A 22433-nucleotide genomic window follows, 5' to 3' on the forward strand; every position below is an offset into this window, starting at 1 on the left:
TCTTGCTCTCAATTCTGTCATGTCTTGATCTTTTACTTGTTGGAAATACTTAGCCTAAAACATGCATTTCAGTATTATCACAATGGCCCTGTCTTACATTCTAGCCTTTCTGTCAGACTGAGGTCCACAGGGTGTGATATGAGGCTTGTGTAGGTAGCTTGACAGTACAGGGGCTGTGAGAAGAGACTAGCCTGACAGTACAGAGGGGGAAACCGGGAGTAGTGTGATCATGACTGTAAATCCAGTGTGACACATGCCAGATAGAGACACAGTAGCCCAACTGACCCAAGCGACTGCATCCTACCCAATGACTCATAGTATTTCTCCCACTTCATTGTCCCTGCTGCTTGAGTGGGTGGTTTTAATAGTCTGCAGTGGACATCACTCAGTTTGTTAATAAAATGGTTCAAGAGTACCCCACATCCCCATGTGGGCTGTGACTGCTGCTAAGATCTTGCGGCTCCATCCTTCCAAAACTACAACAGAACGCGAGAAGCCTGGGTTTTCCCGAGGCTTGCTAAGATGTGATTCCAAAGTTAGTCAGAAGGACAGAGAGATGACCATGCAGGGAGAGGAGAGGGATGGAAGGAGGGAGGGAGGATGCTCACCACCATGCAGGGAGAGGAGAGGGATGGAAGGAGGGAGGGAGGATGCTCACCACCATGCAGGGAGAGGAGAGGGATGGAAGGAGGGAGGGAGGATGCTCACCACCATGCAGGGAGAGGAGAGGGATGGAAGGAGGGAGGGAGGATGCTCACCACCATGCAGGGAGAGGAGACGGATGGAAGGAGGGAGGGAGGATGCTCATCACCATGCAGGGAGAGGAGAGGGATGGAAGGAGGGAGGGAGGATGCTCACAACCATGCAGGGAGAGGAGAGGGATGGAAGGAGGGAGGGAGGATGCTCACCACCATGCAGGGAGAGGAGAGGGATGGAAGGAGGGAGGGAGGATGCTCACCACCATGCAGGGAGAGGAGAGGGATGGAATGAGGGAGGGAGAATGCTCACCACCATGCAGGGAGAGGAGAGGGTTGGAAGGAGGGAGGGAGGATGCTCACCACCATGCAGGGAGAGGAGAGGGATGGAAGGAGGGAGGATGCTCACCACCATGCAGGGAGAGGAGAGGGATGGAAGGAGGGAGGGAGGATGCTCACCACCATGCAGGGAGAGGAGAGGGATGGAAGGAGGGAGGGAGGATGCTCACCACCATGCAGGGAGAGGAGAGGGATGGAAGGAGGGAGGATGCTCACCACCATGCAGGGAGAGGAGAGGGATGGAAGGAGGGAGGGAGGATGCTCACCACCATGCAGGGAGAGGAGAGGGATGGAAGGAGGGAGGGAGGATGCTCACCACCATGTAGGGAGAGGAGAGGAGAGGGATGGAAGGAGGGAGAATGCTCACCACCATGCAGGGAGAGGAGAGGGATGGAAGGAGGGAGGATGCTCACCACCATGCAGGGCTCCAGGGTTGACCAGGCTCTGCAGTATAGGGAGAGAGGGAGTTACTGTACATCTCATTGAACCAGCCCAAGCACTCATCAGCTGCACTGCCCAGGCCAACACCAGGATGGACACACACACACACACACACACACACACACACACACACACACACACACACACACACACACACACACACACACACACACACACACACTCACACACACACACACACACACACACACACACACACACACACACACACACACACACACACACACACACACACACACACACACACACACTGACCTTGACAGGGATACAGACTCACACACACTTGCTGGGTTCATTGTGTGACGCAGTGCCCTCAGCCTGCCACTGTAAACACACAGACAGACCCAACATTTAATATATTTTCGAATGACTTTCTAGACACAGACTAGCCCTCTTTATATGCTAGATTAGAATAGTCTTGATTATGAACATTCATAATTACATCCCATTTTCCTTGATTAAGAAGCACTGCTGCTGTGTCAGCACTGGCAGGGACTATTCCTCCTTCCTCCCACTCAACTCTCCAGCAGACCTCACTCACACACAGCAAAGACAGACTTGTATTTAGATTTGAGATTCCTCTGCAGCGAAAAGCACCATACAAATTAAATATATTTTCATACTTAACATAGAAACATCAAAATGTACTAGAGACCATCAAGAGGCTTGCTGTAGCAGGGCCAAGTAGCATCGGCCAATACTGCCATTGCTGCGGAAGAAAGAGAGGATCAACATCACAGAATGCAGATTAGGCTGCCAGTGGGAGAGATGGATAATGACAGAAGGAAGAGGAGGAGAGCGAGTGATGGAGGAGAAGTGATGTGGAAAGTAGCATTGTTGCTTTATGGGAAGGGATTTCATCTAGATGGTGATGTGCAGAGTCATTAAGCCCTCGTACCTCAGACCTCATGAGATTGCAGAGCTCCTTCACCTATCACAGCCCCCCTCCCTCCTCACTCAGACACCAGACACTTACGCATGCACACATTCCGCTCAGACTTCAGACAGAGAGAGAGAAACCTTGTTTTAACTGATCTTGCCAGGACATAGCAGCCTGCGGCATTGCAACGCATCACTTGCTTCTCCGTTGACATTTCTTTCTGCCTGCCATTTTCAGCACTAGACGAGGCATTTTGTAAATTGCTTCAACGTTGCACTTGACTGCAGTCAGTAAATACAGCTTTCAAATAAGGGGGAAAATGAACTCAAACATAGATGGAAATGTATCTGCAGGTGGATTTATCATGTCTTTTTTTTGTGCTAAAACCTCGCCCGGGCTAGATCGAATAGGCTTGCATGTTGCCCAACCCTGCTCTAGTCTATCATTACACTGTGTTGTAGGAAAATGAAGAAATAGATGGAATATAACTCCCAGACACCAGGAGAGATTTTTGTGGCAGACAAATACTTTACCTCAACATAATGAGAATACAGTATTTATGTGAGGGATTGTTCGTGGTCTTCATCTTGTCTGTGTTTGTTAGAATGTTAGAATTCTTTTTCCTCTCACAAAACCCTGTCCCTTTCCCACTGGCTGTGGCTACAGCAAAGAGTCACACTCACATCCATCCATTTCCTGCTCTGAGAGAGTGGTCATGACCGGCAGCCAGCCTCTGACAGCACAACCTTTGACCCAGTCTGAGATGGGGATGAGAGTAGTCGCTGCTTGCTTGTTATTCCTGTTCAGTTCTCCTGAGATGTCTCTCAGCTGATCTGGAATCTGTTTTGCGGTGACGCTGTGAGAGACAAGAGGTTGCGTAACAGCAGGCTGGCCTCACAGAGCTGACTGAGGTACTGTCGACTCATGGCTGCCTGTGATTGGCTAAGTCTGTGGAAGGGCACTCTGAGACACTCTGCTCCTTCTGTTACTGAGGATCATACCAGGGAGAGCAGTAGTCAATATCTACATCTGAGAATCATTTCTCCTCTGTTTTTTATTTGTGTCGTATCCACACTATTACATACATGTTAGAACTGTGTTTAGTATTCTTAACGAATTATGAACAGGGCATAATTAAACCAAATATGACTATTTTACCAAATGTGTCTATTCTCTTCTTGTCTTTTCAAGAGCCATCCGAAATGTCAGAGAGGACCAAATCAGCCAAGATCCTAATCTTTTTAACTGAGATAATTAAGAGTGAATGTACCTCCTGCTGTGTGCCCTCAAAGACTAGAGTATGGTTCTGATGATGAGAGGGAGATGGGAGGGGCTGTGTCCTGCTAAAATGGCCTCCCTTCCCTTCAAGAGCAGGGATGTTACATTCCCTGGGGACTAATGCTGATATCCAGAGAAAATGGGTCACTCAATCGTAGTCGCCAACCCCCAAGGGAGAATAGGAAGGTAAAGGGGGAGAGTCTCAGTGTTGAGTAGCGAAAGCGGTGTGTTTGTTGGGGTCAATGTTGAGGATTCTACAGGAGTGGATGACATAATGCACAACCATGACAAAACCAATACACATCAATGACACAACATACAGCCAGCCAGCCTCTCAGTGAGACTAATTGTTCCTGTGTGGATAAAAGGCCTGTCCTGTGCTAAGCACACTTACGACCTACAATAAAGGCTGAGAAATAACAGGCAATGCCTCAGTCTGTCTATGAATGATTATACTGATTCAACTTACTATACTGCTTAGAAGCCATAGCATACTTTGTTTTACCATAATTATATCTATTTTGATGGGGGTTAATGTTTCATACCAAAACATTTGGAAGTGGAAAGGATAGTGGTCTGATATTCTGCTAGTTTTGTTACGCTGTGTTGGTTATCTGTATGAAGAGTGTGTTGAGTGACTCCTGCTGGAGCCTACCATTACGGTATGGGTTATGGGTTAATGTTAGCCTAGCAGTGTGGTATGGGTTGATGTTAATGTTATTGTTGATGCTAATGCTAGGCTGCTAAAGCGACAGCTGTTCAGTATGCTGTGAACACAGAGTACTGCCTTCCTGTGTGAGGTGGAAGGTTGGGGAACATCTGTATGTGTCTAACCCATTCCAATTCTCTCTGCTCTACTTTGGAAGACAAAAGTCAGTATCAAGATTCAGGTGAGGGTTATGTATCCCCCTAATTTGAACAACTCTGAGATGTCAAATTGATTTTGTATTTACAGTGACACACGGATCAGGCTGAGGACAGCTATGCCTGATTCACCTAGAAAGAGCTCTGGTTCCAACCCATCCCACAATGGACAATTCCATACACTGGTCTGGTCACAGACACAGACTGACACAAACACTGATAATTTTTTTAATATATTTTTTAATTTAACCTTTATTTAATTAGGCAAGTCAGTTAAGAACAAATTCTTATTTACAATGACAGCCTAGGAACAGTGGGTTAACTGCCTTGTTCAGGGGCAGAACGCTTGCATACTGTATAACTCTACTATTTATGTTTGGTAACATATGACCAGACCTATTTGAAGGAGACTCCTGCGTGCCTCCGGTGAGCCTCTCTACTCTGCTAGTTGACACAGCTGCTCCACTGTGTTTGTTCAGGTTCCTTCCCTCCTCTCAGTCTGCCTGCTCTGGGACTGCATTGTTATGCCACACAGGGGTCAAGGAAGAGCCAGAACAACCCCAGAACAGCCTCCACTTCCACTTCCTCCTATGTGCTTTGTTAATCTTGATGTTTGTCTTTTGGCTATCCCTCAGTCTCTCTGTCATTTACATACACATACCTCAGCTCAGGAGAAGGGAGTCAGAGAGAGTATACATGTATGTACCCCATGCCCTTAAAAAACAGCCATTTTGGTTCTAACTTAATTTTATGTCTATGTGCAGTCATGTGGACTGGCAGTTTGTGTTTCTGAATGAGGGAGAGAGAGGGGGAAGATAGGAGGGCAAAGAGAACCACACAGGACAGAGGAAAAGGGAAAGTGAGAGAAGGATATCCCTTGTGCTCCTACAGTTCTGTCATCCTGTTTGCTGACAGTTTCTTGTGACATAGCCTAGAAAGAGCTGGAAATAGACGAGCTGAATCAAGGATTCACTTTGGATTCACTCTCTGCCATTCCCCACAAAGATTGCAAGATTAGACTCTTTCCCTACCGAGGTCACATCATGATGACATCAGTGCATCTACGGCTGGAGTGCTGTATTATGTACAGACCTAACCCCCTGGCCTTGAGTGGTCTGTGCTTAAAGGGAAAGTCCACCCAAATGACCTTGTCCTTTGACTGTGTACAGGGTTCAAGGAAACCAATATGTCATGTAGTAAATTGGGTGAGCTATCCCTTTAGTCATCATGTGAGTGTTGTCCTTGCGAATTACTATCGGCAGCAATTACCCAACAAATCCCCCTCATTCTCTGAATGGCCCTGTAGTCTCCACGTAGCACATTCACACACACAGCCTGTTTAATCTGTGATAATCCATCTGTATCTCTGTGTATGCCCAGATGTTGGGCACTACTGCGCCAAAGGGCTTAGCGGTTTTTATATGGGGATACTGCAAAATGTTAAAGAGAGTCATCCTAAATGGATTTATCCCAATACTGCAGCCAGATGGCCAACAACAGCGATCAGGCTAATAATGGCTCCGCCACACACACACACACATGGCCCTGCCTTGGCCTGATCCACAGATGACCAATGGGATGAGTTTATTCATGCTGCAGCAGAGAAGAACTAGAGCCAATTTGAGTCAACCAACAATAATTGATTTGTAGTTTTTTCAAGTTCAGAGAATGAATTTAGCATCTAGCAAAAATGTGTCTTCTCTTTTGGATAATACATTTGATTCTTTATTTACTTGTAATGGAGTGAAAATAGATTCAGTCCATTTTGGAATGGAATTGCATGAGAAGGCAATAGACGAGCTGTATTTCATTATGCATTTTGACTCATTGGTGGAGGCAGCCCTCCATTTTGCTAGCTACAGTGTAAGATAGAGTAGACATGATGCTTTCAGAGACCTTCCCTCCAGTGACAGCATTTAATACACAGGCAGTGATCTGCTTAGCATTGTGGATTTGCTCGTCTCTTGTGGCTTTTAGCTCCGTGTCCAATTACTTCTTTATCTGATACTGTGGATACCTTCGTAGACCACTAAAAGCACTTGGCACATAACATAAATATGAAAGAAAATGGTGTCCAATACAGTGCCTTTAGAAAGTATTCATACCCCTTGACTTATTCCAACATTTTTTTTGTGTGTTACAGCCTGAATTCAAAATGGATATATTTTTTAAAATACATTCTCACCCATCTACACAAAATAACCCATAATGACAAAGGGAAAACTTGTTTTTAGAAATGTGTGCAAGTTTATTGGAAATGGAATACAGATATATCTAATTTACATAAGTATTCACACCCCTTTGGTATGGCACTCTAAACTGAGTTTAGGTGCATCCAATTTCCTTTGATCATCCTTGACGTCACTACAACTTGATTGGAGTCCAATTGTGGCCAATTCAAATGTTTGGATGTGATTTAGAAAGAAACACACCTGTGTATATAAGGTCCAGTTGACAGTGCATGTCAGAGCAGAAACTATACCATGAAATCCAAAGAAATGCCCGTAGGTCTCTGAGATAAAATTGTTATGAGACCTATATCTGGGAAAGGGTATACAACTATTTCTAGAGTGTTGAAAGTTTCCAAGAGCACAGTGGTCTCCATCATTGGGAAATTTAAACTAGAATTGGCCGTCCTACCAAACTGGGCAACCGGGCAAGAAGGACCTTGGTCAAGAAGGTGACCAAGAACTCAGTGACCACTCAGACAGAACTATAGAGTTCCTTGGCTGAGATGGGAGAACCTGCCAGAAGGACAACAGTCTTTACAGCACTTCAACAATCTGGGCTTTATGGGAGAGTGGCCAGACGGAAGCCAGTCCTAAAGGGAAAGGCACGTGTTAGCGCCTAGATTTTTCAAAAAGGCACGTGAAAAACTCAGAGCAAAAGGCAAAAGACGATGTGGTCTGATGACACAAAAATGTAACTCCTTGGCCGGAACGCAAAGCGCTATGTCTGAAGAAATACAAGGGCACAACTCATAACCTGTCTAACACCATCCTTACCGTGAAGCTTGGTGATGGCAACATCATCCTATGGGGATGCTTTTCAGCAGCAGGGACTGGGAGACTGATAAGGATAGAGGGAACAGCCATTTTGATTGAGCCAAATACAGGCAAATCCTTGATGATAACCTGCTTCAGAGTGCAATCGACCTTAGACTGGGGCAAAGATTTACATTCCAAAAGGACAATGACCCCAAGCATACAGCCAAAGCAATGCTGGAATGACTTCAGAATAGGAATGTCAAAGTCCTTGAGTGGCCCAGCTAAAGCCCAGACTTGAATCCCATTGAACATCTGTGGAAAGACTTGAAGATTGCTGTTCACCGCCACTCCCCATCTAACTTAACAGAGCTTGAGAAAATCTGCAAGGAAGAATGGAAGAAAATCCCAAATCCAGATGTGCAAAGCTGATACAGACGTACCCAAGACAACTCAAAGCTGTAATCACCGCCAAAGGTGCTCCTACAAAGTATTGACTCAGGGTGGTGAATACTTATGTAAATGAGACATTTCTGTATTTAATTTTCAATACATTTGCTAAAATTTCTAAAAACATGTTTTCACTTCGTCATTAAGGGGTATTGTGTGTAGGTGGGTGAGAAAAAAGTATCCATTTTGAATTCAGGCTGTAACGCAACAAATGTGGAATAAGTCAAGGGGTATGAATACTTTCTGAAGCTATACATACCTATAGGTATGGCCCTAGCAGAACAGACAATGTTAGGTATGGACCTAGCAGAACAGACAATGTAGGTGTTGACGTTTGTCCTATTTCACACATGTACAACTGTGTATTATACCTGAATTGGAAATGAACTTTTTGCAAATCCCATTCCCTCTGAGACACCCTTGGAGAGTGTAGTTACGGATCAGCCATTATTGACAGCAACCCTGGAACATTTAGGGTTAACTGCCTTCCTCAAGTGCAAATCGACAGATTTTTTAACTAGTCGGCTCGGGGATTTGAACCAGAGACCTTGGGTTCTGGTCCAATGTGGGGGGCGGGGGTGCATACGTGTGTGTGTCCTCCATAGAGGAATGACTCTTCTCACGGCCTTGTTCCCAGATACGAGTGTGAGAGTGTTTTTTTGTCTCCTGTGCTCCACTGTCACTCATCACTATGGAAACAGTGTCTGTCAAGGAAATTAAATCAGACAGAGAAAATGACTGTATATTATGAACCTGTACTGTACACTCAAATCTATATGCTAGGGGTTTTGACATTGTAAATAACAAAAATAGAATTGTATCAACTGAAATTGGTCAGATGCACACACAGTGAAGGAGCATGTGAAGAAAATAATACTGTTCTGACCTGTGCATCTCCTGTCTTCTCGTTCACAGAGATTATGAATGATGTCATCAAGAAGGTGAAGAAGAAGGGGGAATGGAAGGTGAGAGTTTATTTTTGCAGTCCACCTTGTGTTCCTTTTTCCCCCCTTTGTTTTACACTTTGACACTTAGCAACAAACTGGTGTGGTCATTCTACTGTGGTCCCTGCAGTGTACTCTCAAACTGGTGTGGTCATTCTACTGTGGTCCCTGCAGTGTACTCTCAAACTGGTGTGGTCATTCTACTGTGGTCCCTGCAGTGTACTCTCAAACTGGTGTGGTCATTCTACTGTTGTCCCTGCAGTGTACTCTCAAACTGGTGTGGTCATTCTACTGTGGTCCCTGCAGTGTACTCTCAAACTGGTGTGGTCATTCTACTGTGGTCCCTGCAGTGTACTCTCAAACTGGTGTGGTCATTCTACTGTGGTCCCTGCAGTGTACTCTCAAACTGGTGTGGTCATTCTACTGTGGTCCCTGCAGTGTACTCTCAAACTGGTGTGGTCATTCTACTGTGGTCCCTGCAGTGTACTCTCAAACTGGTGTGGTCATTCTACTGTGGTCCCTGCAGTGTACTCTCAAACTGGTGTGGTCATTCTACTGTGGTCCCTGCAGTGTACTCTCAAACTGGTGTGGTCATTCTACTGTGGTCCCTGCAGTGTACTCTCAAACTGGTGTGGTCATTCCACTGTGGTCCCTGCAGTGTACTCTCAAACTGGTGTGGTCATTCTACTGTGGTCCTTGCAGTGTACTCTCAAACTGGTTTGGTCATTCTACTGTGGTCCCTGCAGTGTACTCTCAAACTGGTGTGGTCATTCTACTGTGGTCCCTGCAGTGTACTCTCAAACTGGTGTGGTCATTCTACTGTGGTCCCTGCAGTGTACTCTCAAACTGGTGTGGTCATTCTACTGTGGTCCCTGCAGTGTACTCTCAAACTGGTGTGGTCATTCTACTGTGGTCCCTGCAGTGTACTCTCAAACTGGTGTGGTCATTCTACTGTTGTCCCTGCAGTGTACTCTCAAACTGGTGTGGTCATTCTACTGTGGTCCCTGCAGTGTACTCTCAAACTGGTGTGGTCATTCTACTGTGGTCCCTGCAGTGTACTCTCAAACTGGTGTGGTCATTCTACTGTGGTCCCTGCAGTGTACTCTCAAACTGGTGTGGTCATTCTACTGTGGTCCCTGCAGTGTACTCTCAAACTGGTGTGGTCATTCTACTGTGGTCCCTGCAGTGTACTCTCAAACTGGTGTGGTCATTCTACTGTGGTCCCTGCAGTGTACTCTCTGATTAGAACGTCCAGTTTCGATTGACGCAACAGTCAGCGTTTGAGCTGGTCACAGTTTTTTCATTGAAACATTTTGGACAAACACAGTCCTTACAAAGTTATGTCCTGAATGTGACCAGTTTGTTTTTGGATCCAATGTCCAGATATTCCCAAAAGTACAGTGGGTCCTCATTTAAAAGTTGCAGCATGCAGCTTGCAGGATGCTGCACAATGTTATGGCATGTTGGAGTGCATAACGCATTCTATGTTCCTGTCAGACATTGTTGCCGTTGATGCTAGTTTGACCATCAGAGGGCATCTTTATGAAGCTTGTTGGTGCTTGCTTACTTTTCCATAAAATCCGACAGAGGTCAATGCAGGCAAGACGTTTTGATTGCTAAACCCTATCGGAAAGTGCATATTCCAAGGTTTTTAATTAACCTAGTTTTGCCAAGCAACACAAAATGTTTTACAAATGGTCTCTCTGTCAGAGTGAAACGGTGCTGAAGTAGTTGACCACACTCCAGTTGACCACACACTTCAAATCCTATCATAACAATTGGATGACTTTGGGTGTTTCAGTATGCAACAATTTCATGCCATCAATTGCATTAGCCTACTTTATTCCACTATTTCTCTCATTCAGTGATATTTATTCCCATAGTAATTCGTTAATCAAATCAAATCAAATCAAATTTTATTTGTCACATACACATGGTTAGCAGATGTTAATGCGAGTGTAGAAATGCTTGTTATGGATCCATCCAGAGGTGGTTAGAAAACAGTGCATGTGGTGGGCTATGCAAACAGATGGGTGAAGTGAAATGCTGCGCAAACACGCATTAATACATGTAAAGTCCCTAAACTCGGCAAGAGTCTATTGTCCTGCTAAACCATTTACACCTGACCCACAGCCTTGTTGAGTACTTCCAGTACGGTGCACTTTCACTCCATTCTCCGCATGACTCTCTGCCACCAGATGCTTCTTTCTATTGTTGAGATCTATTTGGTAACATTCCACAGGTAAATGTAATAAATGAAACACATAGCTCTGGTCTGGAAAACATGTTAAACCTTTTGGGGGGGTTTATTTATCTGTGTTTAGTAGCTGAGGCTTTATGGCTTCGTCATCAACTTGTTAATTCAGCAGACATCACTTGCGTATATTCAGTAAACCATATATTTTATGAATATAACAGAATATAACGTAACATTTTAGTTTCTCTTAGAATAAAAACCTTATAGTGTAACAACAGTTGTAGTAAGTAACAGCTACAGAGGAAGAGCAATTCTTACACTATTGTTCTAAATTCAATCACCCTCTTCTTCTTCATCTTCCTCATTCCGTTCACTCAAATTAAATTGTAATACATTTTGTCACTCCTGTTCAACAACTCGCTTTTGCATGTGCTCCAAAGGGATAACATGATATAGGTTCATGAAATAATCCAAAGGAAAATGTGACTATTTATTAGCCTAGTGTATATCAGTATTTTAGGCATATCGTGTGAATTAGGCCTCATGTCAAATCATTGTCAAAGTGCAAGAGATACTGTTGCATGACAAACAGGGGCTGTTAGATTACAATACAATTGTTCTGCCCATTAAATGCAGTATAAGTAATAACAGAGAGTCTGTCTAATGAGAATGAATGCAAAGCCTTTAATACACAGCACAGTTTAAAAACAGACTTGTGAAATGGCTTTATCTGACATGTTGCATTGTGTGAGGCTTGGTGATCCCAGCATCACTAGGATATTAAACAAACACTCAAATAGGCAACAGAAGCAGGAACATATGCATTGGGCTGAGTGACTCACTCATTTCTGGCGTTTGTTCATATTATAATGCAGGGTTAAAGACACATTCTTTCTGATTGTCTTTAGCGTATGCAGTCTCTCTCCTCTTGCTACATCTCATTTCATTTGAATTATTATGTGATTATAAGAAATGTATATATTTGCAGGGGTTGATGCATTTTTTGTTAGGGCAAATCAGGTCTGTCGTATTGAAAGGAAAGTAAAGGAGTTTGAAATGTAAAACGTTAGAGGACTTAAGCATCAAATACATTGCAAGTTTGCCCCTTTTGGCCATTAGGCTATACTTTACAATAGGACTCAACTCTGACTGACGTCATTAGCTAGCTGAGCTATTGGTAAATTAATTGTCGTGTGAATATTTCAGTCCGAGAGTCTCTCTCCTCTCGGAGAGTCTCTCTCCTACATCGGGCAAAACAAAAATCGGCTGGCAGGTGGTCCCTGAGTTGAGAGAGAACTTGGGTAAACACAAGGGCACAATAATAACCTACTGTCTGTAGTCATAAAACAATTAGGCAAAATACATGTATGTTATTTTGTTGGGTAACGAATCGGCTCTCGGGAACTCGTTAAGAGGCGGCTTCTATCTTCAATATAATCATTAATTCAGAAGGTTCGACCCATAGGACTGAGGCCTGCAGTAAATTAAATTAGATTACCAGGTTCATTTTTCATTAGGTTATAATGATCCATGCCTTCTGGGAATGTTAGAAAGTCCAAAAGTTGGTGGTGGCGTTACAAAATTGTCTGTCAGAGGTATTACAATGGAAATAAATCAAATATCTGTCTGTCTGCATATTTCAAGACATGACACGTAAGGGTGCAATGAGATACCCTATGGGTTGGACAATACTTTTGTAGTCAATCAACTTGAAAAAACGTAAAAAACGAAAATCAACCAATGTCAGCCTTTCAATGCTTTATTATCCAAGTGTTGAAAGTGTGTTGGCGACGGAGAGAAACAAAATGGTGCATTTTGAGGCCTTGTACCCTGTGTAGCTCAGTTGGTAGAACATGGTGCTTGCAATGCCAGGATTGTGGGCTTGAATCCCATGGAGGACCAGTATGAAGATGTATGCCAGAATGGGGTGTTACAAACTGATCTGTAGCCACAGCCTTTTTTTCACAAATATGCGGGTCACATTTGACTATTTCATAAACCATGTCATGGGCTGTATTAAAACTACTCGGGCTGCAGACTTGTTTGGTAACCAACAACCTGGTAACTTGATGAGTTTTAGGTTTCAGATGGCACTGGAAGAAAGGAAAATGGCTCCTGGATAGCTACTTCAGGACATGTTTTTCAAAAGCAGTCACATTGGCCTAATGTAGGCTCTTTTTCTGGTGCTCCTGAATCCTGTTTAGTCAGGTGCTTCTAACCTTTAAAAGTTGGGTGCCCCAGTGCTACCAATGTTAAAAGTCAACATGTTTAGAGCCTTTGTTTTCTGAAGCCTCTGACTAACTCTTTCGTGTATCTCACTCTCCCTGGTTTCTCATTGGTTTCTCTTCCTGTCTCAGGCGCTGATTGTGGACCAGCTGAGCATGAGGATGCTGTCCTCCTGCTGCAAGATGACAGACATCATGTCAGATGGCATCACCAGTAAGCCATTGTTAGCACTGCAGCAAAGATACTGTATATGATGACGAAATGGTCTGGTCTCCGCCTTAATGAGAGTTGTTGTTCCAAAGGCCGGAAGACAGGCAGTCTGCTTATCGGTTTACTTATTGTGGACAGATTATGATGAGATTGAACCCTCTTGCTTTGCCTCTTCATCTCTGACTGTAGCTACCATTTGGTAAACATGGCTCAGCATTCAGTAAACATGATATAACCACATCTCTCCCTTCTGTTTATTTTCTCTCTCTCTAGTTGTGGAGGACATAAACAAACGGCGAGAGCCTCTTCCCACCCTGGAGGCCATTTACCTGATTACCCCCACGGACAAGGTACGCACACACACACACACACACACACACACACACACACACACACACACACACACACACACACACACACACACACACACACACACACACACACACACACACACAAACACCTCACTATCTTGTATCCTTAATTTTCCAGTCCGTGCAGACCTTGATTGGCGATTTCAAAGACCCCCATTCAGCCAAATACAAAGCAGCCCACGTCTTCTTCACTGACTGTGAGTAGATACCTGAGGAGCCTTTCCACTACACAGATTCACTACACAGGTCATTAAATGCAACCACAGACGCAGCCACAGCCAATCATTGAATACTCTCACAGCCATTCATTCCTGGTGGAGAGGGCTGTGATGTTGGTTAAAGGGTTTCATGGAAGGAATAATGTGTAACCAAAGAGAATACTTTTTTTCACTGTTCAATTTATTACAAAACGGAGTTGATCTAGACATCCAAAATAGAAAATCGCTCTGAATTTCACCAACATAATCGTATGAAAAGCCTCTTACAGTAAGTAGTGTGTGCATACATTTTCATATGTGGGGCCCCAGCAGGAATCAAACTCACAATCCGGATGTTGCAGGTGCCATGCTCTACCAGATGAGCCACACAGAACCAGCACTGAAACTCACATCAACCTCTCCCTGTTTCAGCCTGCCCGGACCCACTGTTCAACGAGTTAGTAAAGAGCCGTGCTTCCAAATCCATCAAGACCCTGACTGAGATCAACATCGCCTTCCTGCCCTACGAATCACAGGTACTAAACAGAGGGAGGGAGAGAAACAGAGGGAGGGAAAGAGAGAGAGAGAAACAGAGGGAGGGAAAGAGAGAGAGAAACAGAGGGAGGGAAAGAGAGAGAGAAACAGAGGGAGGGAGAGAAACAGAGGGAGGGAAAGAGAAAGAGAAACAGAGGGAGGGAGAGAAACAGAGGGAGGGAGAGAAACAGAGGGAGGGAGAGAAAACAGAGGGAGGGAGAGAGAAGAAACATAGGGAGGGAGAAAACAGAGGGAGGAGGAGGAGAAAAACAGAGGGAGGGAGAGAAACAGAAAAGAGAAACAGAGGGAGGAGAAAAACAGAGGGAGGGAGAAAAACAGAGGGAGGAGGAGAGAGAAACAGAGTGAGGGAGAAAAACAGAGGGAGAAAGATAGAGAAACAGAGGGAGGGAAAGAGAGAGAAACAGAGGGAGGGAAAGAGAGAGAAACAGAGGGAGGGAAAGAGAGAGAGAAACAGAGGGAGGGAAAGAGAGAGAGAAACAGAGGGAGGGAGAGAAACAGAGGGAGGGAGAGAAACAGAGGGAGAGAGAGGGAGAAAAAGACAGAGGGAGGAGGGAAACAGAGGGAGAGAGACAGAGAAACAGAGGGGGAGAGAGAAACAAGGGCAGGGAAAGAGAGAGAGAAACAGAGGGAGGGAGAGAAACAGAGGGAGAGAGAGAAACAGACAGAGGGATGGAGAAAAACAGAGGGAGAGAGACAGAGGGAGAGAGACAGAGGGAGAAAGACAGAGGGAGAGAGACAGAGGGAGAGAGACAGAGAGGGAGAGAGACAGAGGGAGAGAGACAGAGGGAGAGAGACAGAGGGAGAGAGACAGAGGGAGAGAGACAGAGGGAGAGAGACAGAGGGAGAGACAGAGGGAGACAGAGGGAGAAAGACAGAGGGAGAAAGACAGAGGGAGAGAGACAGAGGGAGAGAGACAGAGGGAGAGAGACAGAGGGAGAGAGACAGAGGGAGAGAGACAGACAGAGGGAGAGAGACAGAGGGAGAAAGACAGAGGGAGAAAGACAGAGGGAGAAAGACAGAGGGAGAGAGACAGAGGGAGAGAGAGACAGAGGACAGAGAAAGACAGAGGGAGAAACAGAGGGAGAAAGACAGAGGGAGAAAGACAGAGGGAGAGAGACAGAGGGAGGGAGAGAGACAGAGGGAGAAAGACAGAGGGAGAGAGACAGAGGGAGAGAGACAGAGGGAGAGAGACAGAGGGAGAACAGAGGGAGAAAGACAGAGGGAGAGAGACAGAGGGAGAGAGACAGAGGGAGAGAGACAGAGGGAGAGAGACAGAGGGAGAGAGACAGAGGGAGAGAGACAGAGGGAGAGAGAGACAGAGGGAGAGAGACAGAGAGAGACAGAGGGAGAGAGACAGAGGGAGAAAGACAGAGGGAGAAAGACAGAGGGAGAGAGACAGAGGGAGAGACAGACAGAGGGAGAGACAGAGGGAGAGAGACAGAGGGAGAGAGACAGAGGGAGAGAGACAGAGGGGGAGAGAGACAGAGGGAGAGAGACAGAGGGAGAGAGGGAGAGAGACAGAGGGAGAGAGACAGAGGGAGAAAGACAGAGGGAGAAAGACAGAGGGAGAAAGACAGAGGGAGAGAGACAGAGGGAGAGAGACAGAGGGAGAAAGACAGAGGGAGAAAGACAGAGGGAGAGAGACAGAGGGAGAGAGACAGAGGGAGAAAGACAGAGGGAGAGAGACAGAGGGAGAGAGACAGAGGGAGAGAGACAGAGGGAGAAAGACAGAGGGAGAAAGACAGAGGGAGAAAGACAGAGGGAGAGAGACAGATGGAGAGAGACAGAGGGAGAGAGACAGAGGGAGAGAGACAGAGGGAGAGAGACAGAGGGAGAGAGACAGAGGGAGAGAGACAGATGGAGAAAGACAGAGGGAGAGAGACAGAGGGAGAGAGAGAAGCGGAGGGAGAGAGAGAAGCGGGGGGAGAGAGAAACAGACGGAGGGAGAGAAACAGAGAGATATGGAGATGGAGGGAGATTGATCAATCCAGAAAGAGTTAAGCAGAGAAAATCAAATCACATTGTATTTGTCACATGCTTCGTAAATAAGGTGTAGACTAGCAGTGAAATGTTCCCAACGATGCAGAATTTAAATAGTAGAAAAAATACAAGCGCAAGATACAGAGATCCTAGAATAGCCAGAGAGATCGATTGAGATGGAGAAAGGTAGGAGGGAGAGAGAGATTGTGAAATGCTGTAAGTGAAGAGAGAGGATCAGAAAGAGATGGAGACAGACAGAAATGGGTATGGACGGATATCAGTAAAGAGAATCATATATATATATACATATATATATATAGTAGTGATGGGGGGAAAAATCATGCAGTTACATATCGGGATATTATTCTTCATTATATGTCGTATCGTTTGTACAATATCATGTTTGTGCTACTTGACTGTACCTGCACCAAAACTCCAATATCTTCTATTTAAATAGGGAGCCAATTTGTTTTCAGCTCTTTGATTTCCATGACTGATCTAAAACCCATCTTCTCATGGCTCTCCCTTGTCCCTCTGAAGCAGACAAATGGTGAACAATATGTTTGGAACATCAAATCGCAATAAAATCACTGTATCGAATCACAATTCATATAGAATAGTGAGAATGGTAATACATACTGTATCGGCACCGAAGTATTGTGATAATATCGTATTGAGAGGTCTCTGGCAATACCCAGCCCTAAATAGATGGATAGATAGCAAGGAAAGCACATAGGGATAGGAAGAAAAAGGGAGCGATGAAAACAAGAAAGAGAGAAGAGAGAAAGACATATCCAGCCACCTAGGTCCCTTTATCCCCAGAGCCACGGCAGCTTTAACACACAGCTGACGGAGTCTGCCAAATGGTACACACTATTCCCTTTATAGTGCACTACTTTTGACCAGGGCACACTATATCGGGAATAGGGTGCTACTTGGGACGTAGACTGACTGTGTGAGTCACCAGTGAGCTAAGGGTTGTTTACTGATAGACTGTTTACTGATAGACTACTCCAGAACTACTCACAGCTCTCTGGCTGGCTGACGATGCTTTGCCCATCCTGTCTCAGATGATTATTTCAGAGCCATAGGTTTTTGCTCCTGGCGAAATGCTGCCTCATAAGCCTGTCTAAGGTCCCCGCCTCATTGGCTCCCTCAGCCTCCCCGCACCATACGGCAGCCAATAGGAGTGGGGCAAGGAGAGGGACCCATATGCACAGCAGAAGGGTGGTCATGTGACCTTGGACAGATGGGGCCACAGGGTGGGTGGATGTGTTCTATAGGAAGGGGAGAGGAGAGGAGAAGGAGAGGTAAAGGAGGGGAAAGAGAAAAGTAGAGTGGAGGAGGGGAGAGAAGAGGAATGGTAGAGGAATGGCGAAGGAGAGGAGAGAGAAAGGACAGAAGAGAGGAGATACAGACAGTGAATTTGATGAAGGGTGGGGGAGGAGAGGAGAAGAGAGGACTGCAGCAGAGACAAAGGCAAGAAGGAAAGGCCATAGTCTAGGCACTGTCACTGAATATCAGCTCATACACACATACAGAAGCTAGGAGGCCTGATTTTGCCCTCAGAAAGACCCAGAGTAGGCCAGTAGTACAAAACAGGAAACCTAGATAGAAAATACTCTGTTGTTGCTATCAAATGATTACACCATCACAATCCTTAGAACATAATATACAGTGTAACTGTATGGTATAGAACTTAGCCTTGTAGAAAAATGATAACACACACACACACACACACACACACACACACACACACACACACACACACACACACACACACACACACACACACACACACACACACACACACACACACACACATACACACACACCCACACCCACACACACATACACACACACACACACATACACACACACACACACACATACACACACACACACACACACACACACACACACACACCCACACACACACACACACACACACACACACACACACATACACACACACACATACACATACACCCACACACACACACACACACACACACACACACACACACACACACACACACACACACACACACACACACACACACACACACACACACACACACACACCCACACACACATACACATACACACACACACACACACATACACACACACACACACACACACATACACACACACACACATACACACACACACACATACACACACACACATACATTTGACCTCTGCACATTTATTGTGGTCGACGTTTCGGTATGACACTGTACCCCTTTCAAGACAATGTTAGATGCATTTTTTGGGGCAGTAACTCCCAGTACCACAACTGTGGTAAGCTTGGTAGTGTGCATGATAACTATCTTCTATAAAACTGAGCTTATCAACAATCCAGTTGGCTAGAGAATGATGCTCTTTTCCCTGCCAATGTCTGCTCTGCTTACATAAAGCACTATACAACTAACATTTTATTGATTAAATTTGATTGTGTGTGTGTGCGTGCGTGCGTGTGTGTGTGTGTACGCGTGTGTGTGTGCAGGTGTACTCTTTGGACAACCCGGATGCCTTCCAGAGTTTCTACAGCCCCCATAAGACCCAGCTGAAGAACCCAGTGATGGAGAGGCTGGCAGACCAGCTGGCCACCCTGTGCGCCACCCTGAAGGAGTACCCTGCTGTTAGATACCGAGGGTGAGCCACAGGGACACAAACATGACTGCGTCCCAAATGTCACCCTATTCCTATATAGTGTACTTCTGGGCACTGGTCAAACGTAGTACACTATGTAAATAATAGGGTGCCATCCTTTCATTTATCTAGGCAAGTCAGTTAAGAACAAACACTGACGGCCTAGGAACAGTGGGTTAACTGCCTGTTCAGGGGCAGAACGACAGATTTTTACCTTATCAGCTCAGGGATTCGATCTAGCAACCTTTCGGTTACTGGCCCAATGCTCTAACCAGTAGCCTACCTGCCGCCCATATCATTGACAGAAGGGAGAAAACCTCTCATTGACAGGAGGTAGAAAATACCTCATTGACAGAAGGGAGGTAACCTCTCATTGACAGGAGGGAGAAAACCTCTCATTGACAGGAGGGAGGTAACCTCTCATTGACAGGAGGGAGACAACCTCTCATTGACAGGAGGGAGGTAAACTCTCATTGACAGGAGGGAGACAACCTCTCATTGACAGGAGGGAGACAACCTCTCATTGACAGGAGGGAGACAACCTCTCATTGACAGGAGGGAGGTAACCTCTCATTGACAGGAGGGAGACAACCTCTCATTGACAGGAGGGAGACAACCTCTCATTGACAGGAGGGAGACAACCTCTCATTGACAGGAGGGAGACAACCTCTCATTGACAGGAGGGAGACAACCTCTCATTGACAGGAGGGAGGTAACCTCTCATTGACAGGAGGGAGACAACCTAACAGGAGGGAGACAACTCTCATTGACAGGAGGGAGACAACCTAACCTCTCATTGACAGGAGGGAGACAGGAGGGAGACAACCAACCTCTCATTGACAGGAGGGAGACAGGAGGGAGACAACCTAAGGAGGGAGACAACTCTCATTGACAGGAGGGGAGTAAACTCTCATTGACAGGAGGGAGGTAACCTCTCATTGACAGGAGGGACAGGAGGGAGACAACTCTCATTGACAGGAGGAGGACAACCTCTCATTGACAGTAGGGAGACAACCTCTCATTGACAGGAGGGAGGTAAACTCTCATTGACATGAGGGAGACAACCTCTCATTGACATGAGGGAGACAACCTCTCATATTTTCAGTTTTCAGAATCTGTCTCTGTCTGTCTGTCTGTCTGTCTGTCTGTCTCTATCTCTCTCTATCAGTGAGTACAAAGACAATGCCACCCTGGCCCAGCTGTTGCAGGACAAACTGGATGCCTACAAGGCTGATGACCCCACCATGGGAGAGGTGAGGCAGGGATGGAACGAGGGAAATAGGGGAGAGTGCTTAATAGATAACAAAATGAGAGGCAGAAGGAAATGTTTTAGCAGTGAAAATATGAGAACATAGAAGCAGATACTAAACTGAAATATATTGTTATCGTGTGCTACTTTAACAAGCACCATGCTACAAAATATCCCATCTTGCACTCACTGTGGCACTTTGTAATTGTCTTTCAATGAAAAACGTGTTATAAATGAAATGTATTACTATTATTATTTATACTACATACATCTTTCATGTAGGAGCTATCAAGACACAGAGTGAATCTGCATCTCTCTCCTCTACCCCTCCTCCGTCTCTCCATCCTACTTTCTCTCCAGGGTCCTGATAAGGCTCGTTCTCAGCTGATCATCCTGGACAGGGCATTTGACCCCGTCTCCCCCGTCCTGCATGAGCTCACCTTCCAGGCCATGGGCTACGACCTGCTGCCCATCGAAAACGACGTCTACAGGTACGTGTGTGCATGTGTGTATGTGTGTGCATTTTCCACTGTGTGTGTGTTTCTGTATTCACATCCCTGTCTTCAGCTGTCTCCAAGGAAACAGACAGGCTGAGGCCTAGCTAGCTGCTAAGGTTTAGGTGTAACTACTGTAAATAGAAGAACACAAACAGTTCAGGGAGGGCTGCTGTAGCGCCCACAAAACGTTCACTACAAGGTAATCGTCTGTGATGTTTTAGATCACTAGAGACTTTGATCAGAGTACCTTTCTCATCCACACACATTCAGGACTCGAGCATCTGTGCCAGGTTCGAAGAATAGCTTTGGAATCTCGTTTGGTTTTGTGTTGAAATCCTTGGTTGTGCTGGAAATCCTATGTGCTAGAGTTTCTGTAGTCTAGAAAGTGACATAATGTTGCTAAAGTTGATTACAGTAAATATACCTGAAGTGCTTTTGCCTGTTTTTATGTATAGATCCAATTTATCTTTGTCTCTCCCCCTGTCTGTCTGTCTGTCTCTCCCCTGTCTGTCTGTCTCTCCCCCTGTCTGTCTGTCTGTCTCCCCCCTGTCTGTCTGTCTCTCCCCCTGTCTGTCTGTCTGTCTGTCTGTCCCTGTCTGTCTGTCTGTCTGTCTCTCCCCTGTCTGTCTGTCTGTCTGTCTGTCTGTCTGTCTGTCTGTCTGTCTGTCTGTCTGTCTGTCTGTCTGTCTGTCTGTCTGTCTTCTCTGTCCCTGTCTGTCTGTCTGTCTGTCTGTCTGTCTGTCTGTCTGTCTGTCCCCTGTCTGTCTGTCTGTCTGTCTGTCTGTCTGTCTGTCTGTCTGTCTGTCTGTCTGTCCATTCATGTCTGTCTGTCTGTCTGTCTGTCTCTGTCCATTCATGTCTGTCTGTCTGTCTGTCCATTCATGTCTGTCTGTCTGTCTGTCTGTCTGTCTGTCTGTCTCTGTCCATTCATGTCTGTCTGTCTGTCTGTCTGTTTGTCTGACTGTCCATTCATGTCTGTCTGTCTGTCTGTCTGTCTGTCTGACTGTCTGACTGTCTGTCTGACTGTCTGTCTGTCTGACTGTCCATTCATGTCTGTCTGTCTGTCTTCATGTCTGTCTGTCTGTCTGTCTGTCTGTCTGTCTGTCTGTCTGTCTGTCTGTCTCTGTCCATTCATGTCTGTCTGTCTGTCTGTCTATTTGTCTGACTGTCCATTCATGTCCGTCTGTCTGTCGATCTGTCTGACTGTCTGACTGTCTATCTGACTGTCTATCTGTCTGACTGTCCATTCATGTCTGTCTGTCTGTCTGTCTGTCTGTCTGTCTGTCTGTCTGTCTGTCTGTCTGTCTGTCTGTCTGTCTGTCCCCCTGTCTGTCCCCTGTCCCCTGTCTGTCCCCCTGTCCCCCTGTCCTGTCTGTCCCCTGTCTGTCTGTCTGTCTGTC

General features: G+C 45.6%; 1 protein-coding gene across 2 annotated transcripts in view; it reads left to right on the top strand.

Moving 5' to 3' along the window:
- Positions 1 to 22433, top strand: part of LOC112219942 (syntaxin-binding protein 1) — a 46566-nt gene that overhangs the window by 4713 nt on the left and 19420 nt on the right. For both annotated transcript variants that reach the window (XM_042302399.1, XM_042302400.1), the window contains exons 2-9: positions 8865 to 8914; positions 13448 to 13529; positions 13800 to 13876; positions 14016 to 14094; positions 14527 to 14630; positions 19142 to 19290; positions 20456 to 20540; positions 20897 to 21027. In XM_042302399.1, coding sequence (XP_042158333.1) covers positions 8865 to 8914; positions 13448 to 13529; positions 13800 to 13876; positions 14016 to 14094; positions 14527 to 14630; positions 19142 to 19290; positions 20456 to 20540; positions 20897 to 21027 — 757 coding nt within the window. The remainder of the gene's footprint in view (positions 1 to 8864; positions 8915 to 13447; positions 13530 to 13799; positions 13877 to 14015; positions 14095 to 14526; positions 14631 to 19141; positions 19291 to 20455; positions 20541 to 20896; positions 21028 to 22433) is intronic.

The sequence above is a fragment of the Oncorhynchus tshawytscha genome, linkage group LG20 (assembly GCF_018296145.1).
Source record: "Oncorhynchus tshawytscha isolate Ot180627B linkage group LG20, Otsh_v2.0, whole genome shotgun sequence".
Taxonomy (NCBI): Eukaryota; Metazoa; Chordata; class Actinopteri; order Salmoniformes; family Salmonidae; genus Oncorhynchus; species Oncorhynchus tshawytscha.